This window comes from Macaca nemestrina, chromosome 17 (genome assembly GCF_043159975.1).
Source record: "Macaca nemestrina isolate mMacNem1 chromosome 17, mMacNem.hap1, whole genome shotgun sequence".
Classification (NCBI taxonomy): domain Eukaryota; kingdom Metazoa; phylum Chordata; class Mammalia; order Primates; family Cercopithecidae; genus Macaca; species Macaca nemestrina.
Window position 1 is genome coordinate 61,842,868 of NC_092141.1, and position 23,318 is coordinate 61,866,185.

The following is a 23,318-nucleotide window of genomic DNA, read 5'->3' on the forward strand; positions in this document are numbered from 1 at the left end:
CTGTAGTCCCAGCTACTTGGGAGGCTGAGGCAGGAGAATGGCGTAAACCCGGAAGGCGGAGCTTGCAGTGAGCTGAGATCCGGCCACTGCACTCCAGCCCGGGGGACAGAGCGAGACTCCGTCTCAAAAAAAAAAAAAAATTCATATCTTTTAAATCTCTTATTCTTGGATTTTTCTTTCATTTCCTTACAATTTACTTACTGAATAATTGGGCTATTTGACCTGGAGAATTTCCCTGGATTTTACTAATTACATACTCTTGTTGGAGTTTAGCATGTTGTCCTGTCTTCTGTATTTCTTACAAATTAGCAGGAGTCTGATTCAAACTCAGGCTTGGCTGAACATATAATAGTAGTTCATGCCTAAAATCCCAGCACTTTGGGAGGTGAGGCAGGAGGATCGCTTAAACCCAGGAGTTCAAGACCTGCCTGGGCAACATGGTAAGACCCTGTCTTTACCAAAAAAATAAATTAAAAATTAGCCGAGGCTAGGCGCGGTGGCTCAGGCCTGTAATCCCAGCATTTTGGGAGGCCGAGGCAGGTGGATCACCTGAGGTCAAGAGTTTGAGACCAGCCTGGCCAACGTGGAGAAACCCCGTCTCTACTAAAAATATAAAAATTAGCCAGGCATGGTGACCCATACTTGTAATCCCAGCTACTTGGAAGGTTGAGGCAGGAGAATTGCCTGAACCCAGGAGGCGGAGATTGCAATGAGCCAAGATTGCGCCACAGCACTCCAGCCTGGGTGAAACAGGGAGGCTGTGTCTCAAAAAAAAAAAAAAAAAGCCAGGAGGCTGAGGCAGGGTAATCGCTTGAGTTCATGATGTCAAAGCCACACTGAGCTATGTTCATGCCACTGCACTCTAGCCTGGGCGACAGAATGAGACTGTATCTCAAAAACAAACAAAAAAACAGGCTTGATCCTTTTAGCAAGATTATATAGGCAGTATTTGGCATGCCCATAGGAAACACATGATGTCTGGTTGTGTCTCTTTTTGTGATCTTAGCAGCTGTTCATTGGGAGTTGCAAAATCATGATACTCTGATTTTATCACTTTTTATTTATTAGATGGAATAGTTTTTTAGAGACATTTCTCCTCAACTATTATTTACCAAATTCATATAGAAAAAGCAGGATAAATGCTTGATTCTTTTTCTTTATTTACTAATTTTCAAGATAATGAATTGGTTCCCTATCATCCTTTGAAGGTGATCATTTAAAAAATTATAATTAATGGCCGGGCGCGGTGGCTCACGCCTGTAATCCCAGCCCTTTGGGAGGCTGAGGCGGGTGGATCATGAGGTCAGGAGATTGAGACTATCCTGGCTAACACGATGAAACCCAGTCTTTACTAAAAATACAAAAAATTAGCCGGACCTGGTGGCGGGCGCCTGTTGTCCCAGCTACTCGGGAGGCCGAGGCAGGAGAATGGCGTGAACCCGGGAGGCAGAGCTTGCAGTGAGCTGAGATCATGCCACTGCACTCCAGCCTGGGCAACAGAGCAAGACTCGGTCTCAAAAAAAAAAAAAAAGAAAAATAATATATATTTTTTATCATATATATATATGTGATTAATTCAGCGAGGTGCAGTGACTCACGCCTGTAATCCAACACTTTGGGAGGCCAAGGCAGTTGGATCACCTGAGGTCAGGAGTTGGAGACCAGCCTGGCCAATATGGCAAAACCTTGTCTCTACTAAAAATATAAAAAATTAGCTGGGCATGGTGGCATGTGCCTGTAATCCCAGCTGCTTGGGAGGCAGGGGCAGAAGAATCGCTTGAACTCAGGAGTCATAGGTTGCAGTGAGCCGAGATCGCGCCACTGTACTCTAGCCTGGGTGACAGAGAGACACTGTGTCTCAAAAATATGTATATATATATTTTATATAAATATATATAAAATTCATGGAATTAAACATACTTAATGGCTTTCTTTCTTTTTTTTTTTTTTTGAGACAGAGTCTCGCTCTGTCACCCAGGCTAGAGTGCAGTGGCACGATCTCGGCTCACTGCAACCTCCAACTCCCGGGTTCGAGTGATTCTCCTGCCCCAGCCTCCCATGTAGCTGAGATTACAGGCACGTGCCACCACGCCTGGCTAATTTTTTTGTATTTTTAGTAGAGATGGGGTTTCGCTATGTTGGCCAGGCTGGTCTTGAACTCAGGTGATCCAGCTGCCTCGGCCTCCCATAGTGCTAGGATTATAGGCATAGGTGTGAACCACTGTGCCTGGCCCACTTACTGGCTTTTAATTCATTACAGTTACAATTATTGAAGCTCGTATTGTCTCACCTTTGGCCAGCAGAAGGCTCTTCATGTTGGGGTATTTCTTTTTCCCTCTCTCCCTCCCTTCCTTCCTTGCTTTTATCTAACAATTTTATTGAGATATAATTCACATAACATGCAATTCACCCATCTAAAATGTGTCATTCAAAGCCAAGGAAGGTAGATTGCTTGAGCCTAAGGGTTCAAGTCCAGCCTGGGCAACATGGCACGAAACCCCATCTTGATTAAAAAAAAAATAAAAAAACCATAAATTAGCTAGGAGCGGTGGTGAGCACCTGCAGTCCCAGTTCCAGCTACTCAGGAGGCCAACGCAGGAGAATTGCTTGAACCCAGGAGGCAGAGGTTGCAGTGAGCTGAGAACACACCACTGCACTTCATCCTGGGCAACAGAACAAGACTGTGTCTCAAGAAAGAGAAAAAATACTGTGCAATTCAGTGGTTTTTAGTATATTCACAGAGTTGTACAACAATCACCACAATCAATTTTAGAATGTTTTCATCACACCAAAATGAAAACCTCAGACTATTAGCGGTTACTCCCTATTCCCTCTACCTCCTGGCCCCTACTGATCTGTTTTCCATTTCTATGGATTTGACAATTTGGTACATTTCACATAAATGGAATCATACAATATTTTTATGTCTTGTTTCTTTTACTTAGCATAATGTTTTCAAAGTTCACCAGTGTCATAGCATGTGTCAGCACTGCATTCCTTTTTATGACTGAGTAACATTCCACTCTGGATATACCACATTTTGTTTCTCCATTCTTTAGTTCGTTTGCACTTTTTGGCTATTATGAGATAAATAATGCTGCTTTGAACATTCATGTACAGCTGTTTATGTGAATATCTTTTCACTTCTCTTGGATATATTCCTAGGCATGAAATTGCTGGGTCACATGGTAATCCCATGTTTAACCCCATGCCAGACTCCCAAAACAGCTGCACCCAAGACTTTGTTATTGTCCATCTTTTTGAATATAGCCATCCTAGTGAGTATGAAGTGGTATTTCATTGTGGTTTTGATTTGCATTGCCCTAATGACTAATGATGTTAACATCTTTTCATCTGCTTATTGGCTACTGTGTGTCTCTTCACATCCTTTGCTCATTTTGTAATTGAGCTGTTTGTCTTCTTTTTTTTTTTTTTTTTTGAGACGGAGTCTCGCTCTGTCGCCCAGGCTGGAGTGCAGTGGCGCGATCTCGGCTCACTGCAAGCTCCGCCTCCCGGGTTCACGCCATTCTCCTGCCTCAGCCTCCCGAGTAGCTGGGACTACAGGCGCCCACAACCGCGCCCGGCTAATTTTTTGTATTTTTAGTAGAGACGGGGTTTCACCGTGGTCTCGATCTCCTGACCTTGTGATCCGCCCGCCTCGGCCTCCCAAAGTGCTGGGATTACAGGCGTGAGCCACCGCGCCCGGCTGTCTTCTTATTGAGTTATGAGTTCTTCACAGGCTGGGCATGGTGCCTATAAGCCCAGTACTTAGGGAGGCCAGGGCAAGAGGATTGCTTGAGCCCAGGAGCTCAAGACCTGCCTGGGCAAGACAGGGAGACACTGTCTCTACAAAAAATTTAAAACTTAGCCCAGTGTAGTGGTGCATGCCTGTCGTCCCAGCTACTTGGAAGACTGAGATGGGAAGATTGCTTGAGCCCAGGAGGTGGAGGTTGCAGTGAGCCAAGATCACGCCACTGCACTCCAGCTTTTATTTTATCTCAAAATAGATAAATAGATAAATAAAGTTCTTTATATATTCTAGATACAAGTCCCTTGTCAGATGTGATTTACAAATATTTTCTCCCATTCTGTGGGTTGTCTTTTTACTTTCTTGATGGTATTCTTTGAAGCATGAAGGATTTTGATGAGTTCCTATTCTTACTTACCTTTTTTTTTTTTTTTTTTTTTTTGCTTGTTATATTTAGAAAAGTTTGCCTAACCAAAGGCAATGGAGCTTAATGCCTATATTTTCTTCTAGGAGACTTAAACTTTTAGCTTTTACATTAGGTCTACTATCCATTTTGAGTTAATTTTTGTTTTTTCTTTTTTTTTTGTTTGGTGTGTGTATATATATATATATATATATATATATATATATAGAGAGAGAGAGAGAGAGAGAGAGAGAGAGAGAGAGAGAGACTGAGACTCTTTCTCTGTCACCCAGGCTGGAGTGCAGTGGCACAATCTTGGCTCACCGCAACCTCTGCCTCCTGGCCTCAAGTGATCCTCCCACCTCAGCCGCCCAAAGAGCTGGGATTACAGGTGTGAGCCACTGTACCCAGCCTTGAATTTTTGTGTATGGCATGAGAAAGGAGTCCAACTTTACTCTTTTTATTCAGTTCTAGCACCATTTTTTGAAAAGATATTCTTTCCCCATTGAATTGTCTTGGCATCCTTGTTGAAATCAGTTGATTGTAACTGTGAAGGTTAATTTCCAGACTCAGTTCTATTCCATTGAGCTGTATGTCCATCCTTATGCCATTACTGTCTTGATTCCTATAGTTTTGTAGTAAGTTTTGAGATGGAAAAGTGTGAGTCTTCCAACTTTGTTGTTTTTCAAGATGGTTTTGGCTATTTTGGATTTCTTGCATTTCCATATGAATTTTAGGATCAGATTGTCAATTTCTGCAAAGAAGCCTACTGAGATTTTAATACCCTGGTGTTGGCAAGAGTGTGGAGTTGAGTCTGTACATCAATTTGGGGAGTATTGACATGTCAACAATATTAAGTCTTCTGATCCATGGACATAGGCTGTCTTTCTGCTTATTTAGGTCTTTTTAAAACTCTGAACAATGTTTTGTATTTTTTCTTTTGTTTGTCCTTCTTTCTTTCCTTCCTTCCTTCCTTCCTTCCTTCCTTCCTTCCTTCCTTCCTTCCTTCCTTCCTTCCTTCCTTCCTTATCTTTCTTTCTGTCTTTCAGTCTTTTTTTTTTGTCCCACTATCATCCAGTCTGGTGTGCAGTGGTGCCATCATGGCTCACTACAACCTCTACCTCCCTGGCTCAATCTGCCCTCCACTTCAGCCTCCTGTGTAGCTGGGACTATAGGCGCACACAACCATGCTCGGCTAATCTTTATATTTTTAGTAGAGATGTGGTCTCACCACGTTGCCCAGGCTGGTCTCTAACCCTTTGGCTCAAGCCATCCACCTGTCTCCACCTCCCAAAGTGCTGGGAATTATAGGTATGAGCCACTGTGCCTGGCCCGTATTTTTTCATAATATAAGTTTTGTACTTCTTCTGTTAAATTTATTTTTTAGCATTTGTTTTTGATCCTATTGTAAATTGCTTTCTTAATTTTAATTATTTTTGAATTTTGGATTTTTTATAGCTAGAATATAGAAATTTAATTGCTTTTTGCATATTCATCTTATATCCTGTAACCTTGCATAACTCATTTTTTAGTTATAACATGTATTTCTTTTCAAATTTTGAAATAACATGTATGTGATAAAAAGGTCAAATAGTACCCAAGGGAATATAAGGAAAAGTGAATCTTCTGCCCTCTCACCCCTGCTCCCACTAAACTAAACTATTGTTTAGTTTTTCTTAAGCTGTTTCAAGCTGAAGAAAGGAGTGGGATATTAAAAAACAGTACTTCACTGTTAGCTAAATATCTTTTTTGTAGACAGGGTCTTACTCCATAACCCAGGCTGGAGGGCAGTGGTGCAATCATAGCTCACTGCAGCCTCAGCCTCCTGGGCTCAAGCAGTCCTCCCACTTCAGCCTCCTGAGTAGCTGGGACCACAGGTGTGCACCACCATGCCTGGCTAATTTTTTTAATTTTAATTTTTGTAGAGGTAAGGTCTCCCTATGTTGCCCAGGCCAATCTTGAACTCATGGGCTCAAGCAATCCTCCCACGTCAGCCTCCCAAAGTGCTGGGATTACAGGCGTGAGCCACCGCACTGGGCCGCCTTTTACTATTGCCCTTGTGCTTATTTTTTTCTTTTTGAAGGATTATATATAAGTCAACTAGACTCCCTAGTTTATTCTATTTTTACTTATACTGTTAAGAAAATGAGACTTGGAATGTGAAACAGATGTGATTCCTGATCTGATTCTGTCTTCAGGGGACAGAAAAACCTTTGGTGTGGCAGAAAGACGTGGGTGTTTGGGTGTTTATACCTGGAAGAGATTTCTTACCCCTAACATGGTCTTTGTTGAGACAAATGAAAAATAGTGCATGGCTACAGACTAGGTTTGTGCCCATGAGGACTGGAAGAAAGTTACTGATGATTAATGTTTGACTTTACCCTTACTCTTTTAACCCCAGTTGGGTCTTATCCTGGATTCTTTCTATTTTTAACTGCTTCTGTTAGCATGCTTTAAATGTGAGAGTTTTAATCGTTTTCTGCGCTTGTGGGCAAACAGTAAATGGTCAGATAAACACCAGAGAATATCAGAAAATTAACAGGTTTCAAATTGCTATTTGTAAACCTAAAGGCTAAAAGTAATATGATTAAATAGGCAAGTATATGTGGTCATTAAAATTTAAGTAGGCAAACAATCAGATAATTGTATGTTGTATATTATCGTGATCTCTTTCAGCACAGTGTTATCTTTGGGAATAAATTATTAGATATATAAATTACTTTTATCTCTGAAACATCATGTTGAGTTTACCAATATTACAGCCAACCCTCCAAAGCTTTCTGTTTGCCATAGTTTAATTTACTAAAGAATATATAAATACCAGTGAGGGACAGGACAAATTCAAAGAGGCATTTGAACCCAAAATTATTTCTTAAAACCGCTTGAGTTAAATATATTCAAGGAAAAATTCACGTATGAGTTCTTTTTCTTTTCTTTTAATTGAGAGGACCAACCATGTGGCTGGAGGAGAGCAGTAGGGCTTCAAAATACAAGACTTAGTTTTGAAGGGGTGGGAGTGCCAGGCAGAGGACTAGGAGAGGCTGGTCATGAACCAGAGTGCTGTGTCCTGGACAACCTCCTTGTTAGATGGGCAGAGGTGTAGGCACTCTAGAGACCCTCCTGGAGAACCCTGCTGAGAGGTTCCTCAGCTATGGTAGAGCCACCGATAATTCTTCCTTAGGGCAGGTGTTCAAGGCAGGCCGACTTTATTGGCTCCCTGCCACAGCAAGTTCTCTAAGCTCAGTGGGCCTCAGTTTCTTTATATGTGAAATGGGGATGGTGGTGTTTGCCTCAAAGTATAGTTTTAAAGACTAAATAAGTTATCATTATTACTATTATTTTTTTTTAGAGACAGGGTCATGCTCTGTTACCCAGGCTGGAGTGCAGCAGTGCAATCTTGGCTCACTGTAGCCTCGAGTTCCTGGCCTCAAGTGATCTTTCCTCCTTGGTCTCCCAAAGTACTAGGATTACAGGCATGTGCCACTGCACCTAGCCTGAGTATGTTTTTAAGATGAGCTTACTTGCTCAGTAACAATAAAATAATATATTTTGATTTCTTTTTTTTTTTCCCCCCCCAGAAAGTCTGTTGTCAGTGATCATGAAAAAGCTTTGGGATGCAGTGTGCAAGCTTTCATTTGTTTTGTTTTCATGCCTTCAAACAAAATTTTAAAACTATCTGGGCCGGGCATGGTGGCTCACACCTGTAATCCCAGCACTTTGGGAGGCTGAGGCAGGTGGATCACCCGAGGTCAGGAGTTCGAGACCAACCTAGCCAACATGGTGAAACCCCGTCTCTACTAAAAATACAAATATTAGCTGGGCATGTTGGTGGGCACCTGTAATCCCAGCTACTCGGGAGGCTAAGGCAGGAGAATCGCTTGAACCTAGGAGTTGGAGCTTGCAGTGAGCCGAAATCACGCCACTGCACTCCAGCCTGGGCGACAAGGGCAAGATGCTGTCTTAAACAAACAAATAAACAAAAAACCTGTTTGAACTTAAACCCCAATAATAGTAGATATTTTATTTTCCAATCAGTTGTGTCTACAGAATTGTCTACAGAATGTCTTTTGATATGACAATGGCTGAGAATTCTTTGACAGGTTTTACAACTCAGATTCTTTCTCAAAGAATCTTGTTTACCTTCCATAGCCCCTTTGTTTATTGAAAACAAAATATTCTTAGTTCCCTTGAACCCCAGTGTTCCTGCCATTCTGGATGTCTCTGTGCTGTGGCGTGGGGCCCTTTTTGGGGTGAGATTCCCCAGCACATAGCCTGCTAATACATAAGGAGGTGGTACTCCCATTGAGTCTATTTGGCATCAATCAGCAGGCAGGTTTGCACTGAGTAGTACTAAACCCAGCTTGCTCAAGTTATTGTGGTGGTTGTTCTTTTAAAAGCATCATCTTTTTTTGGTTTCCTGGCCTAAAATTTCAGAAGCAGGAAGTGGGGGTTGTGGATGGTGAGTATAAGAGGGGCTAAACCTGAGTGTCCTGGCTTGAAGTAATAGCGGGAATAATAGGCTTGTCAACTTTGATCCCAGCTGTTACCTTCTACTTACCAGCCTCTCTGCTGAACCAGTTGGAATTTGGTGGGGACTCCTCTGAACGGCTTTTCTGAGTCCTCACTCTCAGGATACTAGTAGATATGTCCAACAAGTATCTCCCATTCCCAGCAGGGATCCTTTTGATTCTTGGCCTTCCCAAGAGCCTCAGGCCTGGGACTGGCCACTTGGGTCCAAGCAGTGTCTCTAGTTTGGCATCATTGGACTACTCCAAGGAGCAGGACTCTCAGCTGTTATGAGTGATGCTAGGAGCCAGGCACAGTGGCTCACGCCTATAATTCTAGCACTTTGGGAGGCTGAGGCAGGTGGATTGCTTGAGCCCAGGAGCTTGAGACTAGCCTGGGCAACACAGGGAAACCCCGTCTCTACTAAAAATACAAAAATTAGCTGGGTACAGTGGCATGCACCTGTGGTCCCAGCTACTCAGGAGGCTGAGGCAGGAGGATTTCTTGAGTCTGGGAGGTCAAGGCTGCAGTGAGCTGAGATTGGGCCACTGCACTCCAGCCTGGGTGACAGAACGAGACCCTGTCTCCAAAAAAAAAAAAAAAAAAAAAAAACCCAGGCCGGGCGCGGTGGCTCACGCTTGTAATCCCAGCACTTTGGGAGGCCAAGGCAGGTGGATCACCTGAGGTCGGGAGTTCAAGACCAGCCTGACCAACATGGAGAAACCCCATCTCTACTAAAAATACAAAATTAGCCGGGGTGGTGGCACATGCCTGTAATCCCAGCTACTCGGGAGGCTGAGGCAGGAGAATCGCTTGAACCCGGGAGGCGGAGGTTGCGGTGAGCCGAGATCGCGCCATTGCACTCCAGCCTGGGCAAAAAGAGCAAAACTCTCAGGCCGGGCGCGGTGGCTCAAGCCTGTAATCCCAGCACTTAATCCCAGCACTTTGGGAGGCCGAGACGGGCAGATCACGAGGTCAGGAGATCGAGACCATCCTGGCTAACACGGTGAAACCCCGTCTCTACTAAAAATAATACCAAAAAAACTAGCTGGGCGAGGTGGCGGGCGCCTGTAGTCCCAGCTACTCGGGAGGCTGAGGCAGGAGAATGGCGTAAACCCGGGAGACGGAGCTTGCAGTGAGCTGAGATCCGGCCACTGCACTCCAGCCTGGGTGACAGAGTGAGACTCTGTCTCACCAAAAAAAAAAAAAAAAAAAAAAAAGCGAAACTCTGTCTCAAAAAAAAAAAAAAAAACACACACACACAAAAGTGATGCTAGGGAGGCCTTTGGCAGAGAATAGACTTCCTTAAGTGTGAAGGTGGTGGTGGTTCTTCTGGAAATGGAAATCAACAGCCCTTTGTGGAGGGGCTTTTGCACAGAATACATATATGAACCATAAAGAAGTCCCATTTCCCCTCCCTAGGTTCTCTTCATACAAGAAATGGTAGTTAGCTCCATTGTTTCTCTGAATATTTTTCTTTGTTTTCTTTCTTGAAGGACTGCCACCAACTCCTGTCCAGCTGCTCTATCCAGTGTCCCGATTCAGCAATGTCAAATCCCTCCAGCACCTTTGCAGATTCCGGATACGACAGCTCGTCAGGATAGATCACATCCCAGATCTCCCACTGCCTAAGTACAATGGGGTTCTTAGGGTTGGGACAGGAATGAGTAAGGGGGTTGTGGGGAGGTAACAAATGTCAGTGAGGCCTGCAAGCTACCTTCACAGGCAGAGTCTGGCATAAAATATTTGCAGACATCATTCTTTCACATTTCTTGTGTCTTAGCACCTAACTTTAGAACTGTCATATTGCAGCCAGAGGGAGGAAGGTGTGTGTGTCAGCCTCCCTTCTGCAGTCTCTGTGAAGAATAGAGTAGAAGTGGTAAGGGTAAGGAAGACAGAACTATAATAACTGAGAAAATGGGAATTGTGTTAGGTCTCTACCATGTAGGGAATGAAGAAGAGTTGAACAAAGGAGTTACTTCTTTTATATTTTGCATAAAAACCTTTTGTGTATATCCCTCATTTGTTTTTCACAGACCTCTGATCTCTTATATCCGAAAGTTCTACTACTATGATCCTCAGGAAGAGGTATACCTGTCTCTAAAGGAAGCGCAGCTCATTTCCAAACAGAAGCAAGAGGTGGAACCCTCCACGTAGCGAGGGGCTCCCTGCTGGTCGCCACCAAGGGTATGAGCTCTCCGCCTCACTGCCCAGCCACATTTCTTACTGGGCAGTCATCATCATGCATTGAGCCTTGGGCCCCCTCCCTGCATCTCCCAACATGGATAGCCCCGATCCAAGCATTTGCCCATAGAATGACAAGATCTGACTGTGGAGTCCCCAAGGGGCACACACCCCATTTGGGAGGAAAGCAGACAGACATGAAAGCAGATTGCCAGGAAATGTGCAAGCTAATCACTGAATGTGAGCAAGGAGGGGGACACCCAAGTGTAGCTAAGAGTGCGGCCTCTGGCAAGGAGAGGGTAATTGAAAAAAATAAAAAGAAGAGTGCAGCCTCCTCTCATACGGACTTGGGCTGATCTCCCTGATACCACACAATTGGCATATAAAGCAGGAAGCTAAAGGGAAAGGAAACTTCATCAAAGAGAACACAAACATGCCTTTAATTGCAACAGGCATGCACTTGAGTGAGACTCCACCATGTCCCACAGCTTGGAATATGGGGATGAAGAAAAACAGCCCACTCTTCTATTTAGAGTTCCATTTGGGCCATTACAAAGTAAATTGTTGAAGAGAATAAGTGAATTAACTAAGGAATTCATTTATCTACGAGGCTCTTCTCCCATCATTACACAGTTCTACTCATTTATTTTCCCATAAAATATCTTGCAATACTGGTTTGTGCAGATGAATTCCAATTAGTCTTTTAAATTGCACTAAAGTGAACATTGTGGGGCCAAGTTCCTGAGTAGGGAACACAATTGCCAGGGAGCCGTGACTTTGGTGGTGGTGGTGAAAAGCAAGATTGACTGCCAGTGTGCAATGACTGCTTTCTTCTGGTGTGAATCCTGGAGTAGATGTACAGTCTCATCATTTCTTCAATTATATGCAAATTCTATGCCTTTGGAAGTGACTAAACATCTAATGTCTGGTGTCTAGGTGGATTTCTCTGCATGATGGCTTTGCACTTGAGATTAGGCTGAGAGGTAGAGAGAGCACTAGGGAGGTCCACCTACCTGACTACCCTTGAAGAGTAATTAGGCCATTCAGTTAGAGGACCATGTCTGTGGGTGCAGTGCTGTAGAAGAACCCACATAAACAGGGAGCACATTCAGAGAAGGGCCTTGTAGCATTGGAGAGCTCAAACTTCATCATATAGGAATAAATGGCCTAGAAAGAAATGTGATTAACCGGGAGCATGGAGGTTTTAGGGAGGGATAGCTGAAAGATGCATTTGATGGGTTTTCCTGAGAAAGAGAGTGATTAACTTCCTCTCTGTGGTTCCAGTGGGGAGGAAGTTCAGCATTACCCTTATTCTTTGCCACAGGCAACAATCCTGATGTCACAGCAAAAAGAGATCCTGAGGGTTCAGTTCAAACCTTTGCCAGTGCATGACTGCTCCCAACACTCAAGACAAGTGGCTCCCCACCGGCCTGTTCCTGATCATGCCACACCCTTTCCAGCTGAGGCAGGGCCTTTATACCTCTAGGTCCCCTTGCCCAGAATGCTCTGCTCCAAGGCCTTCCCATATCACAGCAAAAAGAGACGTGGACAAGGACCAAAATGAATGTAAGTTACAAGGAACTAGATTTCAGTCCAACTTTAGAAGAACGTTTTTAGCAGAGAAGTCCAAAACTGGGATGCTTTTCCTCAAGAGCTTCCATTCAGCAGATAGCTGTATATTTGTGTTTGTTCGGCACCCAGTGTGAATTGAGAATAGAGCGCTGAGCAAAGCAAAGGCCCTGTTCTCACTAAGCTTCCCTTCTAAGGAAAGACAGGCAACAAACACGAACATAAATGAATGGGCTAATTTCAGGTGACTGTACAGTGTTGTGAGGAAAATAAAACTGGGTAAAGTTTAGTGATTAGTAGAGGGGTACTCCTCAAGTTTAGATAGTCAGGGAGAGACTTGCAAGGAGGTGCCATTTCAGCTGAAACCCGAATATCAAGGAGCCAGCCATGGGAGTGCCTTGGAGCAGAACATTCTGGGCAAGGGGACCTAGAGGTATAAAGGCCCTGCCTCAGCTGAGAGGGACATGGCATGATCAGGAACAGGCCAGTGGGTAGCCATTTGTCTTGAGTGTTGGGGGCAGTCATATATTGGCAAAGGTTTGAACTGAACTCCCAGGATCCCTTTTTGCTGTGACATCAGGATTGATGCCTGTAGCAAAAAATAAGTGTAATGCTGAACTTGCTCCTGCTGTAGACCCTAGGAGCCCTGGAAAGGGGGGATGTAACACTTCCCAAGGGAAAGGTCTTTTTTTTTTTTTTTTTTTTTGAGATGGGGTTTTGCTCTTGTTGCCCAGGCTGGAGCGCGATGGTGTGATCTTGGCTCACTGCAACCTCCATCTCCTGGGTTCAAGCAATTCTCACACCTCAGCCTCCCAAGTAGCTGGGATTACAGGTGTGCACCACCACACCCAGCTAATTTTGTATTTTTAGTAGAGATGGTGTTTCTCCATGTTCGTCAGGTGGGTCTCGAACTCCTGACCTCACTCAAGTGATCCACCCACCTTGGCCTCCCAAAGTTCTGGGATTACAGGCATGAGCCACTGTGCCCCGTCAGGAAAGGTCTTTAGGGTATGAAATTTGGTCTTTATGACTTCTGGTTGTTCAGACTGATTTTAATTTGGGAGTTCTGAATGGCCTGCTTGGTCTATGTGTGCTGTTACCTCTGGAATTTCATGCCAGGGGGTTTGGAGTCAGGCTACAGAGTAATGGCGAGAACAGTGCCTGTCTCAAGTCGGAAGGTGGACGCAACAGTGGCCTTTGTGATTCTGTGTCAACCCTGTCCAGTTGACAGAAGCTGCAGAAATATAGAGCTCTCTGGCCAGGTGTGGTGGCTCACGTCTGTAATCCCAGCAGTTTGGGAGGCTGAAGCGGGCAGATCACGAGGTCAGGAGTTTGAGACCAGCCTGGCCAACATGGTGAAACCCTGTCTCTACTAAAAATACAAAAATTAGCCAGGCTTGGTGGCACACGCCTGTCCAGCTACTTGGGAGGCTGAGGCAGGAGAATCGCTTGAACCCAGGAAGCAGAGATTGCAGTGAGCCGAGATCATGCCATTGCACTCCAGCCTGGGTGACAGAGCAAGACTCCGTCTCAAACAAAACAAAACAAAAAAAGAAATATAGAACTCTTTCTAGCCAGGTTCAAAAGGGATTACTCCAGGGGCTCACTTCCCTTTTCAGTCCCTAGAGCAATTCAGCCTCAGAGAAAAAGTGGGTAGGAAATGAAGGGGTAAGGGAAAGGGAAAGAGAGAATTTATGCAATGTGGTAGGATATATTTATTAGTTATTTCGGGACCTTGTTTTGTCATCCAAGTCATAGGCTGCTCAGGTCCCCTGACAAAGGCCACTGCTGCATCCCTAGTCACATGTGGCCCTCGTGGAAGCATTCAGCTCTCCAGGCTCCATTCTCCTTTTGAGGTGTGTTGCTCCACCTTCAGTGCCTGGCTGTTCTTTCACTCCATTTTGGTTCTATTCTGTTTAACTGTTTTAATTTTTTTTCCTTTTTTACCTAGGCATTTGGTTGCCAAGCTCCAGCTTTGAAGAACCAAATTAAGCTACCATGAAAAGAAGAGGAAAAGTGAGGGAACGGGAAGATTGGGATTCTCTGTTCAGAGACTTCGGTACCCCACGCAGCCCTGGGGCTTGGAAGAAGCACATGACCGTACTCTGCGTGGGGCTCCACCTCATACCCACCCCTGGGCATCTTGGGACTGGAGGGGCTCCTTGGAAAACTGGAAGAAGTCTCAACACTGTTTCTTTTTCAGAAGTTTTGTTTTTGATATTTGTATTACTTGGTATGGAAAACTCACCTTGAAGGCAGCTGGGGTTTGTGCCCATTAGATTGAAAGTGGTATGAAGGGTGAGCAGGTCCAAAGAAGGGGTGGGAGGAGGGGACGGGACGGCCATTCAGCTGGTGCCAAAGGCAGAGTTAGAGTCTGTGCCGTGGGCCTGGAAGATGGGAGGAAGGGCCTGAGGTTTGCAAAGGACTGAGAGTTCCTGAGGGAGGGGGAGTCTGCTTCTTGTTGCCATGGGCAGCTGTGGTAGGAGCAGGAGAGAAAGGAGGGTAGGTGGTCTCGAAAAGAATATTGGGCAAAACCTGGCAATTGGCCTTAGCTGGGGGAAGTAGTGACTCCTGCATCCTTTTTTAAGGTTTAGGAATCTGAGTTCAGAAACACCTCTCATGGAAGCTGTACTAGTTGTCATTTACTTAATTCCTTAAGTTCCATGACCTGAAGTTAACCCATTCTTTCTCTGCTCTCAACCCATTCCCCCTTGAGATAACTGTACATGTCACTCTGGTCATGGTAACGGCATCCCTATTGCTTCTGCCGGCTGTCAAGGCAATCGTTTTTCTCATCACCTGGGTGGTTCAGAGCCAATCATGGGCTGCTGAATTTAATGGAGCGTGCTTCCAGGTTCTTCATGGCACTGTACTCATGACTTAGGAGTCAGTGTTATTTCCATGTGCCTGTCAGCTTATGAGGGGGAATGTGGAGGAAGGTGAGAAATGCAGCTCCCACAGTTGTGCTCTTCCTAGAGAAAGCTCTCAGAACGCAGCCCTCACAGGATTTCCTTAGGTCAGAGGAGAGCATCGCATCTCATGTTTTTAGGTTTATCACTGCTGTCCCACTTCTGAGATGGGAGGTAGCAAGGGCTTCTATATTTTCCTGTGTTCATTCTAGCAACCCAGACATTTCCAGATCAGAGCTTGCTGGTCTCCACTCACTGGAAAGTCTGTCAGGTGCCGATTTGAGAGCTGCCTGTCTTCTGGCTCTCAGGAGGAGCGGGCAGAAAAACTCCAATGGTCTTTAATGGTTTCTGCAGCTGGCCATGGCCAATTCATATGACGCTGTGAGTTTGCTTTCTTGTAGAGCTGCTCTGGGGAGAGGTTTGCTATTGAGATGTAACAGTGGAGTTGTTGGGTCTTCATGACTCCTTTGCGTGTGTTCTGTGAGACTCTTTCTGGGTTCCCCATGCTTATAGCTGCCTCATCTCACAAGATACTAATGTCAGGTTTGTGGCTTCCTGATGGTTTGGGTGGGGCCCCAGTGTCTTGGTAATTTATAGGACCACGTCATCTGGGAGCATTGCCTTCTTCCTTAGTCCTGCATGTAATGACCAGTCTTCCTCCTTGTAGCTGAACAGGGAGGAAACTTGCACCATTACCTGACCATGGAGGGGCGGCCCACAAGATGAGCTTTGCACCATAAACACAGCCCACCTCTGATTTGTCATATGGTACCTTTTCTTTTCTTGGCTTCCATGGTAGTATTACCAACTATTACCAATTAAGCAAGATTATGATCCCAGAAATTGGCTTAGCATGTGAGTGTTGCCTCTTGAGAGTACAAGTGATATAACTCGCCATCTTGCAGGAAGTGCCACCCTGATACAGAGCCTGAAGTCTGGAATCCATTGAGATCCTTGGGTGGCGGATATGCAGCCTGGGAGCTTTCTTTTTTTTGTTCCTTTTCAACCACTCATAATTTTAAGATTATTTTTTAGTGTGTGTGTGCCTGGCTTTGTGCTAGATACTATAGAAAACAAAAAAGGTAAAAGACGTAATCTGTGGCCTAAGGGAGCTTTTAGGTGACTGCTGCACATCAAGCAGAAAATCAAGGACCATCTAAAGACATTTGTAGTGGATAAGATCAGGGTAGAACAGATGGTCTGGGAAAGTTCTGTGCCTCTGAGGTTTTGGGTTGTAGTTAATGGCAGGACAGACAGTGAGATGAGAAACACATGAACAAAAGCAAGGAAACAGAAATCTGCATGGCATGTACTGAACAGTGCACAGCCCTGTTAGAGCTACATGGTTAAAGCATCCTTTCCAGTGCAGTTGTCTAGATGGAAGCTTCTCAGCCACCAGGCAGACCTGAGTGCCGAGGGTTTATGCTGGTTAGGTGGAGCCCAAAGCCCAAAGGAGTCAGCAAGGCTTCTGCCCATTGCCAGGGCCTCACTATGGTCAGCTCAGGCCATGTGAGGGAGGCAGAACCTGCACACACCTTATGTTACTGGGGTTTCTTCTGGAGAACTCATACACTCAGGTACAAAACAAACCAACTGAGGAGGTGTGACCCAACCTCACCACCCACCTTTCTTCTCCTGGGGAGGGTCATGTTGAACTGTGTCTGATCTGTCGGTGCACTGGTCCCAGCCCTGGCTGCAGCCTAGTCCTTCCTCTGTGGAGTGGGCTGCAAAACAGCAGTGCAAGAGGAGACAGGTGTGGGTGTTTGGTGCCTGCATGGGTGGCCTTGCACAGAGCAGTTAGAGGAAGATGAGGAGGAGGCATGGGGCTGGACCAGCTCTCTGGGATGCAGCCTGGTCAGAGAGTAAATGGAGCAGAGGAACAGGTGCAGCAGCTGGGGTAGCACCTGCCCTTCACCTCCCCGACCAGGCCCACCCCTCCTTCCAGTGCTGTGTAGAGCTCATTTAAATGTATTCCTTTCTAGGTCTGGGCGCAGTGGCTCACGCCTGTAATCCCAGCACTTTGGGAGGCTGAGGTGGGCGGATCACGAGGTTGGGAGTTCAAGACCAGCTTGGCCAAATAGTGAAACCCCATCTCTACTGACATACAAAAATAAGCTGGGCATGGTGGCCTGTACTTGTAGTCCCAGCTACTCGGGAGCCTGAGACAAGAGAATCATTTGAACCCAGGAGGCGGATGTTGCAGTGAGCTATCGCTCCACTACCCTCCAGCCTGGGCGACAGAGCAAGACTCCATCTCAAAAAAAAAAAAAAATTTCCTTTCTGGTTGTATTTTCAAGTCACAAATTGGAAAAGGCTTACATCTAGAGACCCACTATTGATTTCTAAGTTGTGGGTGGGTGAGACTAGTGGCTTCAGTGCCTATATAACCCTCACCTGTTTATGACTGATCTACTGTAACCTTCCTCAGGTTGAGAGCCAGTGTGAGCCAGTGACAACTACTGCTACAACTTGCTGTTACTTGAAATTTGTGTGCTATGTTAGGAGCATAGGAGTAGGCGGGTGGGGGTTTTGTTGTGGGCACTAGATAAGTGGGTGGCAGCTGGCTCTTTGGAACCATTGGTGCTGACCTTGGCCTGGTCACCTTTTACTTTACCTAGGTAAAGTGAATGTTACATCCTGGAACCTGAGCCGTGGAGGTGGCACCGCCTCCCTGAGGAGAAAGGTGTGACCAAGGGAAGCTCCCGCATGGCTCCTGCTCCTTCCACTTCCCTACATTTCACTTGGGCTAATCATGTAAGCCCCCCTTGAGGTTGGGGATGGTGTGGAGATAGCTGCAGACACCCCTGTAACAGACATCCAGGAAGAATTGGGGAGTGGGGGTAATTCTAGTTCTCAGGCCTAGAGGTGAGAGGTGGGAGTAGAACCAGAAGTGCCCTGGAATCCAGCCTTGTCAGCCCTCACCCCGGGGCTCCCAGGAAAGCATGGCATGCTTGAAGCCCTCTGCTCCCTGCAGAAAGTGGGGAGAGGAGGAGCTTTTTCCTTCAGTTAGAGCTTTCCCTTCCCTGCTGCCTCTCTCCCTTAGCTTTGGAGCCCTAAAGTTAGTGGACAAGACACTGGGATAAAGCTCTACGGCTGCTGGAACGTCTGAGTCTGTGTGTGCATATGCGTATGCGTGTGTGTGTGTGTGTGTGTATGTCATTTGCAGAAGTCTTGCTACCAGTTGGGGTGTTAAGAGCATCTCCACTGGGCGGAGACCTGGCATTTGTTTCCACTTTTAAGAGAATGACACGCCCCCTGTCATGTAAGGGAGGAGCTATTGAGTTAGACATTTTCCCTATGGGAATCCTGGGTTTGGTTTGTGGGAAAGGAGGGAATGGAGAAGTGATTTTTATCTCTAATCGTCAACACAGCTGTTCTTCCACTGAATTTGTGCTATTGCATACATGTAGCCATCTTTCTTTTCACTGCAGCAGTGTTTATCAGTAGTTGAAAATGATTTATTTGCTCCTGGGGAGTAAAACCTTTTTTACTAAAAAAAGAAAAAGAAAAAAAAGAAGAAAAGTGTGCCCCCCTCCTTCGCCATGATAGCTATAGAATGGTTGGGCCACAAAGGTCAAGTCTGCACGTCCCTGTGGTAGACCCTGCTTTCACATTGGAGCCTTCTCGCTCAGCACAAAACAATCGGAGGCCTTGAGAAAATGGAGAGCAAAGTCTTGGGAGCAGTGAAATGGGGGTTGGATCATAGAGACAGGCACTGGGGACTCGGGTACTGCAGTTAGGAAAGTAGCGTAATGAGTTGTACTGAAAATGATGATTCTCTAGTCTGCCAGAAAAGGACTTTTCTTTACATGCAGATTTCATATTGTCTTTGTCCTTTTCATTGGTTCTTGACCTTCCTGGTAGGTGTCGCTCAGTTTCTTCCTGTTTTCCTTCCTGTCCTCTCCACACCTGCTATCCTGTCCCACTCCCATCTACCTCCCGGGAAGCCAGCCCTGCATGCTTAGTTCATGATCTGCTTCACTCCCATTTCATTTCTAGAGGGTTTAGAGGGGACCTGGAACTGCTCCCTTTCCCTCTCCTACCCGCTCCTCCTCAATGCCAAGAGGCCTGGAGGGGCAGACAGAAAGCTGCTGGCCACAGCGGGAAGACGGGCATGTTTGGTTGCAGCTGGACTGCGATCGTAGTTCCTCCTGGAGATCGAGTGTGAGGAACTTAGGACACTCTTCCTCAGACTCTGGGATCATCACATACCACACTGCCCCGCTCAGAGCTTCGTCCTGAGCTCCCTAACCAGCTCAGGTGGAGCAGAAGCCTGGTCTCACTCCTCCATCTCTGGTGCTCCCTTGGGTGGGGACCTGCCCCTCACTCTTAGGCCCAGAACCTTGTCCAAGGGACAGGTAGGGTCCAGGTGCCACTTTGGATAGCTGGCTGTTGGAATGCCCAAACTGGTGCTGCCTGTGGCATAGCCACTGCTGTACGTTTCTGGTTGTTTTTAAGAAACTCGATGAAGAGGGGTGTCATTCTTGGCTCGGGGTGGTTGCCAATTTTTCACCAGAAAGGGAGCCACACCCTGCAACCACTTCTGTCCCCGTTAGCCCCCCTCTGACCTCCAAGCCAAAGCGTGGCCTGGCTTTTGTCTTCCCGTTTAGTTTTCCTCTTTTGCCCTTCCTTTTGTGCTTAATTTATTAAAATAGTTGCTGTATAATTTATTTTCATAAACTATAAAAAAATACTAAATGGTTAAAATAGACTTGCAGGCCAATCTTAAATGGGGTGGGGGGTCTGAGGGTGGGATGGGGAAAGGGAAAGAGGTTTTGATATAAACAAAACAAATGCACTTTGGGTGTGTTTTGGTATTTTTCTGGGGATAGAGGGGGTGGGGTTAGGGATGTCCCTGTAGATTAGTTCCAGAATGGGGTGTCTGTATATACTGTATTAATAGGCATGTTTGACTCTCGTAAAGGGACATTAGTAGCTGCTGCAGGTCCTGTTTGGAAACCCCATGTACAATTCCCAGTTTTTTGTAAGTGTCAGTGCGAGAGACATTTGACTCTTGTGTTTGTATCTCCTTTTTATGATTGCTGTACCTACCCATGTCTTTTTGGGGAGGGGTGAAAAGAGATTTGAAATAAAAATGTTTAGAAATTATTTCATGTTCTTTGGGTTGGTGTTTTTCACTCCCTCTCCCATCTCATGTGACTCCTGATATGCCCCAATAGGATCTGATGACCCAGCCCCGGGGAATGGGTGATCCTTGTGATGTCGGCCAAGCAGAGTGCACGCAGCACTAGGCTTGTCAGAATTAGAGGTGCTGAAAAATCCCTGAGGCTGATGGCTACTGCTCAGAGCTACCTTCTCCTTCCCTAGGAAGTGCAGGAGCATTCCAGAGAGCTTTCTGGGGCTGCCTGTGGCCTTTTTGTCTTGGTGAGCAGTAGCGTGGGGCTCTACCTAGGGAGAGTTCATATTTTACCATAGCAGTCATTCCTAGTATTCCCCGTGGCTGGCACCAAGATTTTTCCTAAGTTTAACCCATAGCCCTCCTGCCGCCTTTCTAGCCTACTGTTGCTTAAGCTGTGCTTTTCAGAGAGAAAAGGACCAGGTTGTTCCTCTGGTTGACAACGTGTGTATAGGCATATCCTGGGGATTTTGTGGGTTCCGTTCCAGACAACCGCAATAAAGTGAACATCACAATAAAGCAAGTTGCACAAATTTTTTGGTTTCCCAGTGCATATAAAAGTCATGTTAGGCCACGCACGGTGGCTCACGCCTGTAATCCCAGCACTTTTGGGAGGCCGAGGTGGGTGGACCACAAGGCCAGGAGATCGAGACCATCCTGGCTAACACGGTGAAACCCCGTCTCTACTAAAAACACAAAAAATTAGCCAGGCATGGTGGCGGGCGCCTGTAGTCCCAGCTACTTAGGAGACTGAGGCAGGAGAATGGCGTGAACCCGGGAGGCGGAGCTTGCAGTGAGCCAAGATCACGGCACTCCAGCCTGGGCGACAGAGCAAGACTCTGTCTCAAAAAAAAAAAAAAAAAAAAAGGTTATGTTTACGCTGTTGTGTGTAATCTTTAAAAATAATGTATGTAATTTAAAAATACTTCATTGCTAAACAACACTAACGATCATCTGGGCCTTCAGCAAATTGTAATCTTTTCACTTGTGAAGCGTCTCACCACGATGTTGATGGCTGTTGATGGATTAGAGTGGCAGTTGCTGAAGGCTGGGGTGGCTGTGGCAATTTCTTTTTCTTTTTTTTTGTGAGACAGAGTCTCGATCTGTCTCCCAGACTGGAGTGCAGTGGCGCGATCTCAACTCACTGCAAGCTCCGCCTCCCAGGTTCACACCATTCTCCTGCCTCAGCCTCCCGAGTAGCTGGGACTACAGGCGTCCGCCACCACGCCCGGCTAAGTCTTTGTATTTTTAGTAGAGACAGTTTCACTGTGTTAGCCAGCATGGTCTCGATCTCCTGACCTCGTGATCTGCCCACCTTGGCCTCCCAAGTGCTGGGATTACAGGCGTGAGCCACCACGCCAAGCCTATTGTGGCGATTTCTTTTTTTTTTTTTTTTTTTGAGACGGAGTCTTGCTCTGTAGCCCGGGCTGGAGTGCAGTGGCCGGATCTCAGCTCACTGCAAGCTCCGCCTCCCGGGTTTAGGCCATTCTCCTGCCTCAGCCTCCGGAGTAGCTGGGACTACAGGCGCCTGCCACCTCGCCCGGCTAGTTTTTTGTATTTTTAGTAGAGACGGGGTTTCACGGTGTTAGCCAGGATGGTCTCGATCTCCTGACCTCGTGATCCGCCCGTCTCGGCCTCCCAAAGTGCTGGGATTACAGGCTTGAGCCACCGCGCCCGGCCTGTGGTGATTTCTTAAGACACCAATAAGGTTTGCTGCATTAATTTGACTCTTATTTTCAAAAAAGATTTCTCTGTAGCATGTGATGCTGTTTGATAGCATTTCCACACAGTAGAACTCCTTTAGAAATTGGAGTCAGCCCTCTCAAATCCTGCTACTGCTTTATCAATTAGGTTTATGTAATATTCTTCTTTGTTGTCATTTCAACAAAGTTCACAGCATCTTCACCAGGAGTACATTCTATCTTGAGACTACTTTCTTTGCTCATCCATAAGCAGTAACTCCAGACAGATGTGATGGTACGAACCTATACCCCAGCTACTCAGGAGTCCAAGGCAGGAGGATCCCTTGGGCCTAGGAGTTTAAGGCCAGCCTGGGTAGCATAGCAAGACCCAGTCTCGTCCCTTAAAAAAAGCAACTCCCATCTGTTTTAAGTTTTATGATAAAATTGTAGCAATTCAGTCACATCTTCAAGGCTTCACCTCTAATTCTAGTTATGCTGTTACCACCACATCTGCAGTTACTTCCTCCACTGAAGTCTTGAACCCCTCATGGTAATCCATGTGGGTTGGAATTAACTTCTTTCTTTTTTTTTTTTTTTTTTTTTGAGATGGAGTCTCACTCTGTCACCCAGGCTGGAGTGCAGTGGCTGGATCTCAGCTCACTGCAAGCTCCGCCTCCCGGGTTCACGCCATTCTCCTGCCTCAGCCTCCGGAGTAGCTGGGACTACAGGCGCCCGCCGCCTCGCCCGGCTAGTTTTTTGTATTTTTTAGTAGAGACGGGGTTTCACCGGGTTAGCCAGGATGGTCTCAATCTCCTGACCTCGTGATCTGCCCGTCTCGGCCTCCCAAAGTGCTGGGATTACAGGCTTGAGCCACCGCGCCCGGCCGGAATTAACTTCTTTCAAACTCCTGTTCATGTTGATACTGTGACCTTCCATGAATTATGCGTGATCTTTTTTTTTTTTTTTTAGGAAATGGAGTCTCGCTCTGTCACCCAGGCTGGAGTGCAATGGCGTGATCTTGGCTCACTGCAACCTCCACCCGCTGGGTTCAAGCGACTCTCCTGCCTCAGCTTCCCGAGTAGCTGGGATTACAGGTGTGCACCACCATGCCCGGCTGATTGTATTTTTAGTACAGACGGGATTTCACCATGTTGGCCAGGCTGGTCTTGAACTCCTGACC

At 46.1% G+C, this 23,318-nt stretch overlaps 1 protein-coding gene across 4 annotated transcripts in view; it reads left to right on the forward strand.

The window, feature by feature from the left end:
* Window positions 1-20,428, forward strand: part of LOC105472282 (suppressor of cytokine signaling 7) — a 56,647-nt gene extending 36,219 nt beyond the window's left edge. For 3 of the 4 annotated variants that reach the window (XM_011725388.3, XM_024789901.2, XM_024789900.2), the window contains 3 exons: window positions 10,154-10,289; window positions 10,694-10,844; window positions 14,362-20,428. In XM_011725388.3, coding sequence (XP_011723690.2) covers window positions 10,154-10,289; window positions 10,694-10,814 — 257 coding nt within the window. In that variant the 3' untranslated portion in view covers window positions 10,815-10,844; window positions 14,362-20,428. Of the gene's footprint in view, window positions 1-10,153; window positions 10,290-10,693; window positions 10,845-12,165; window positions 12,408-14,361 lie in introns of all 4 variants that reach the window. The other variant, XR_003015936.2, reaches the window with a different exon arrangement.
* The last annotated feature ends 2,890 nt before the right edge of the window (window positions 20,429-23,318 follow it).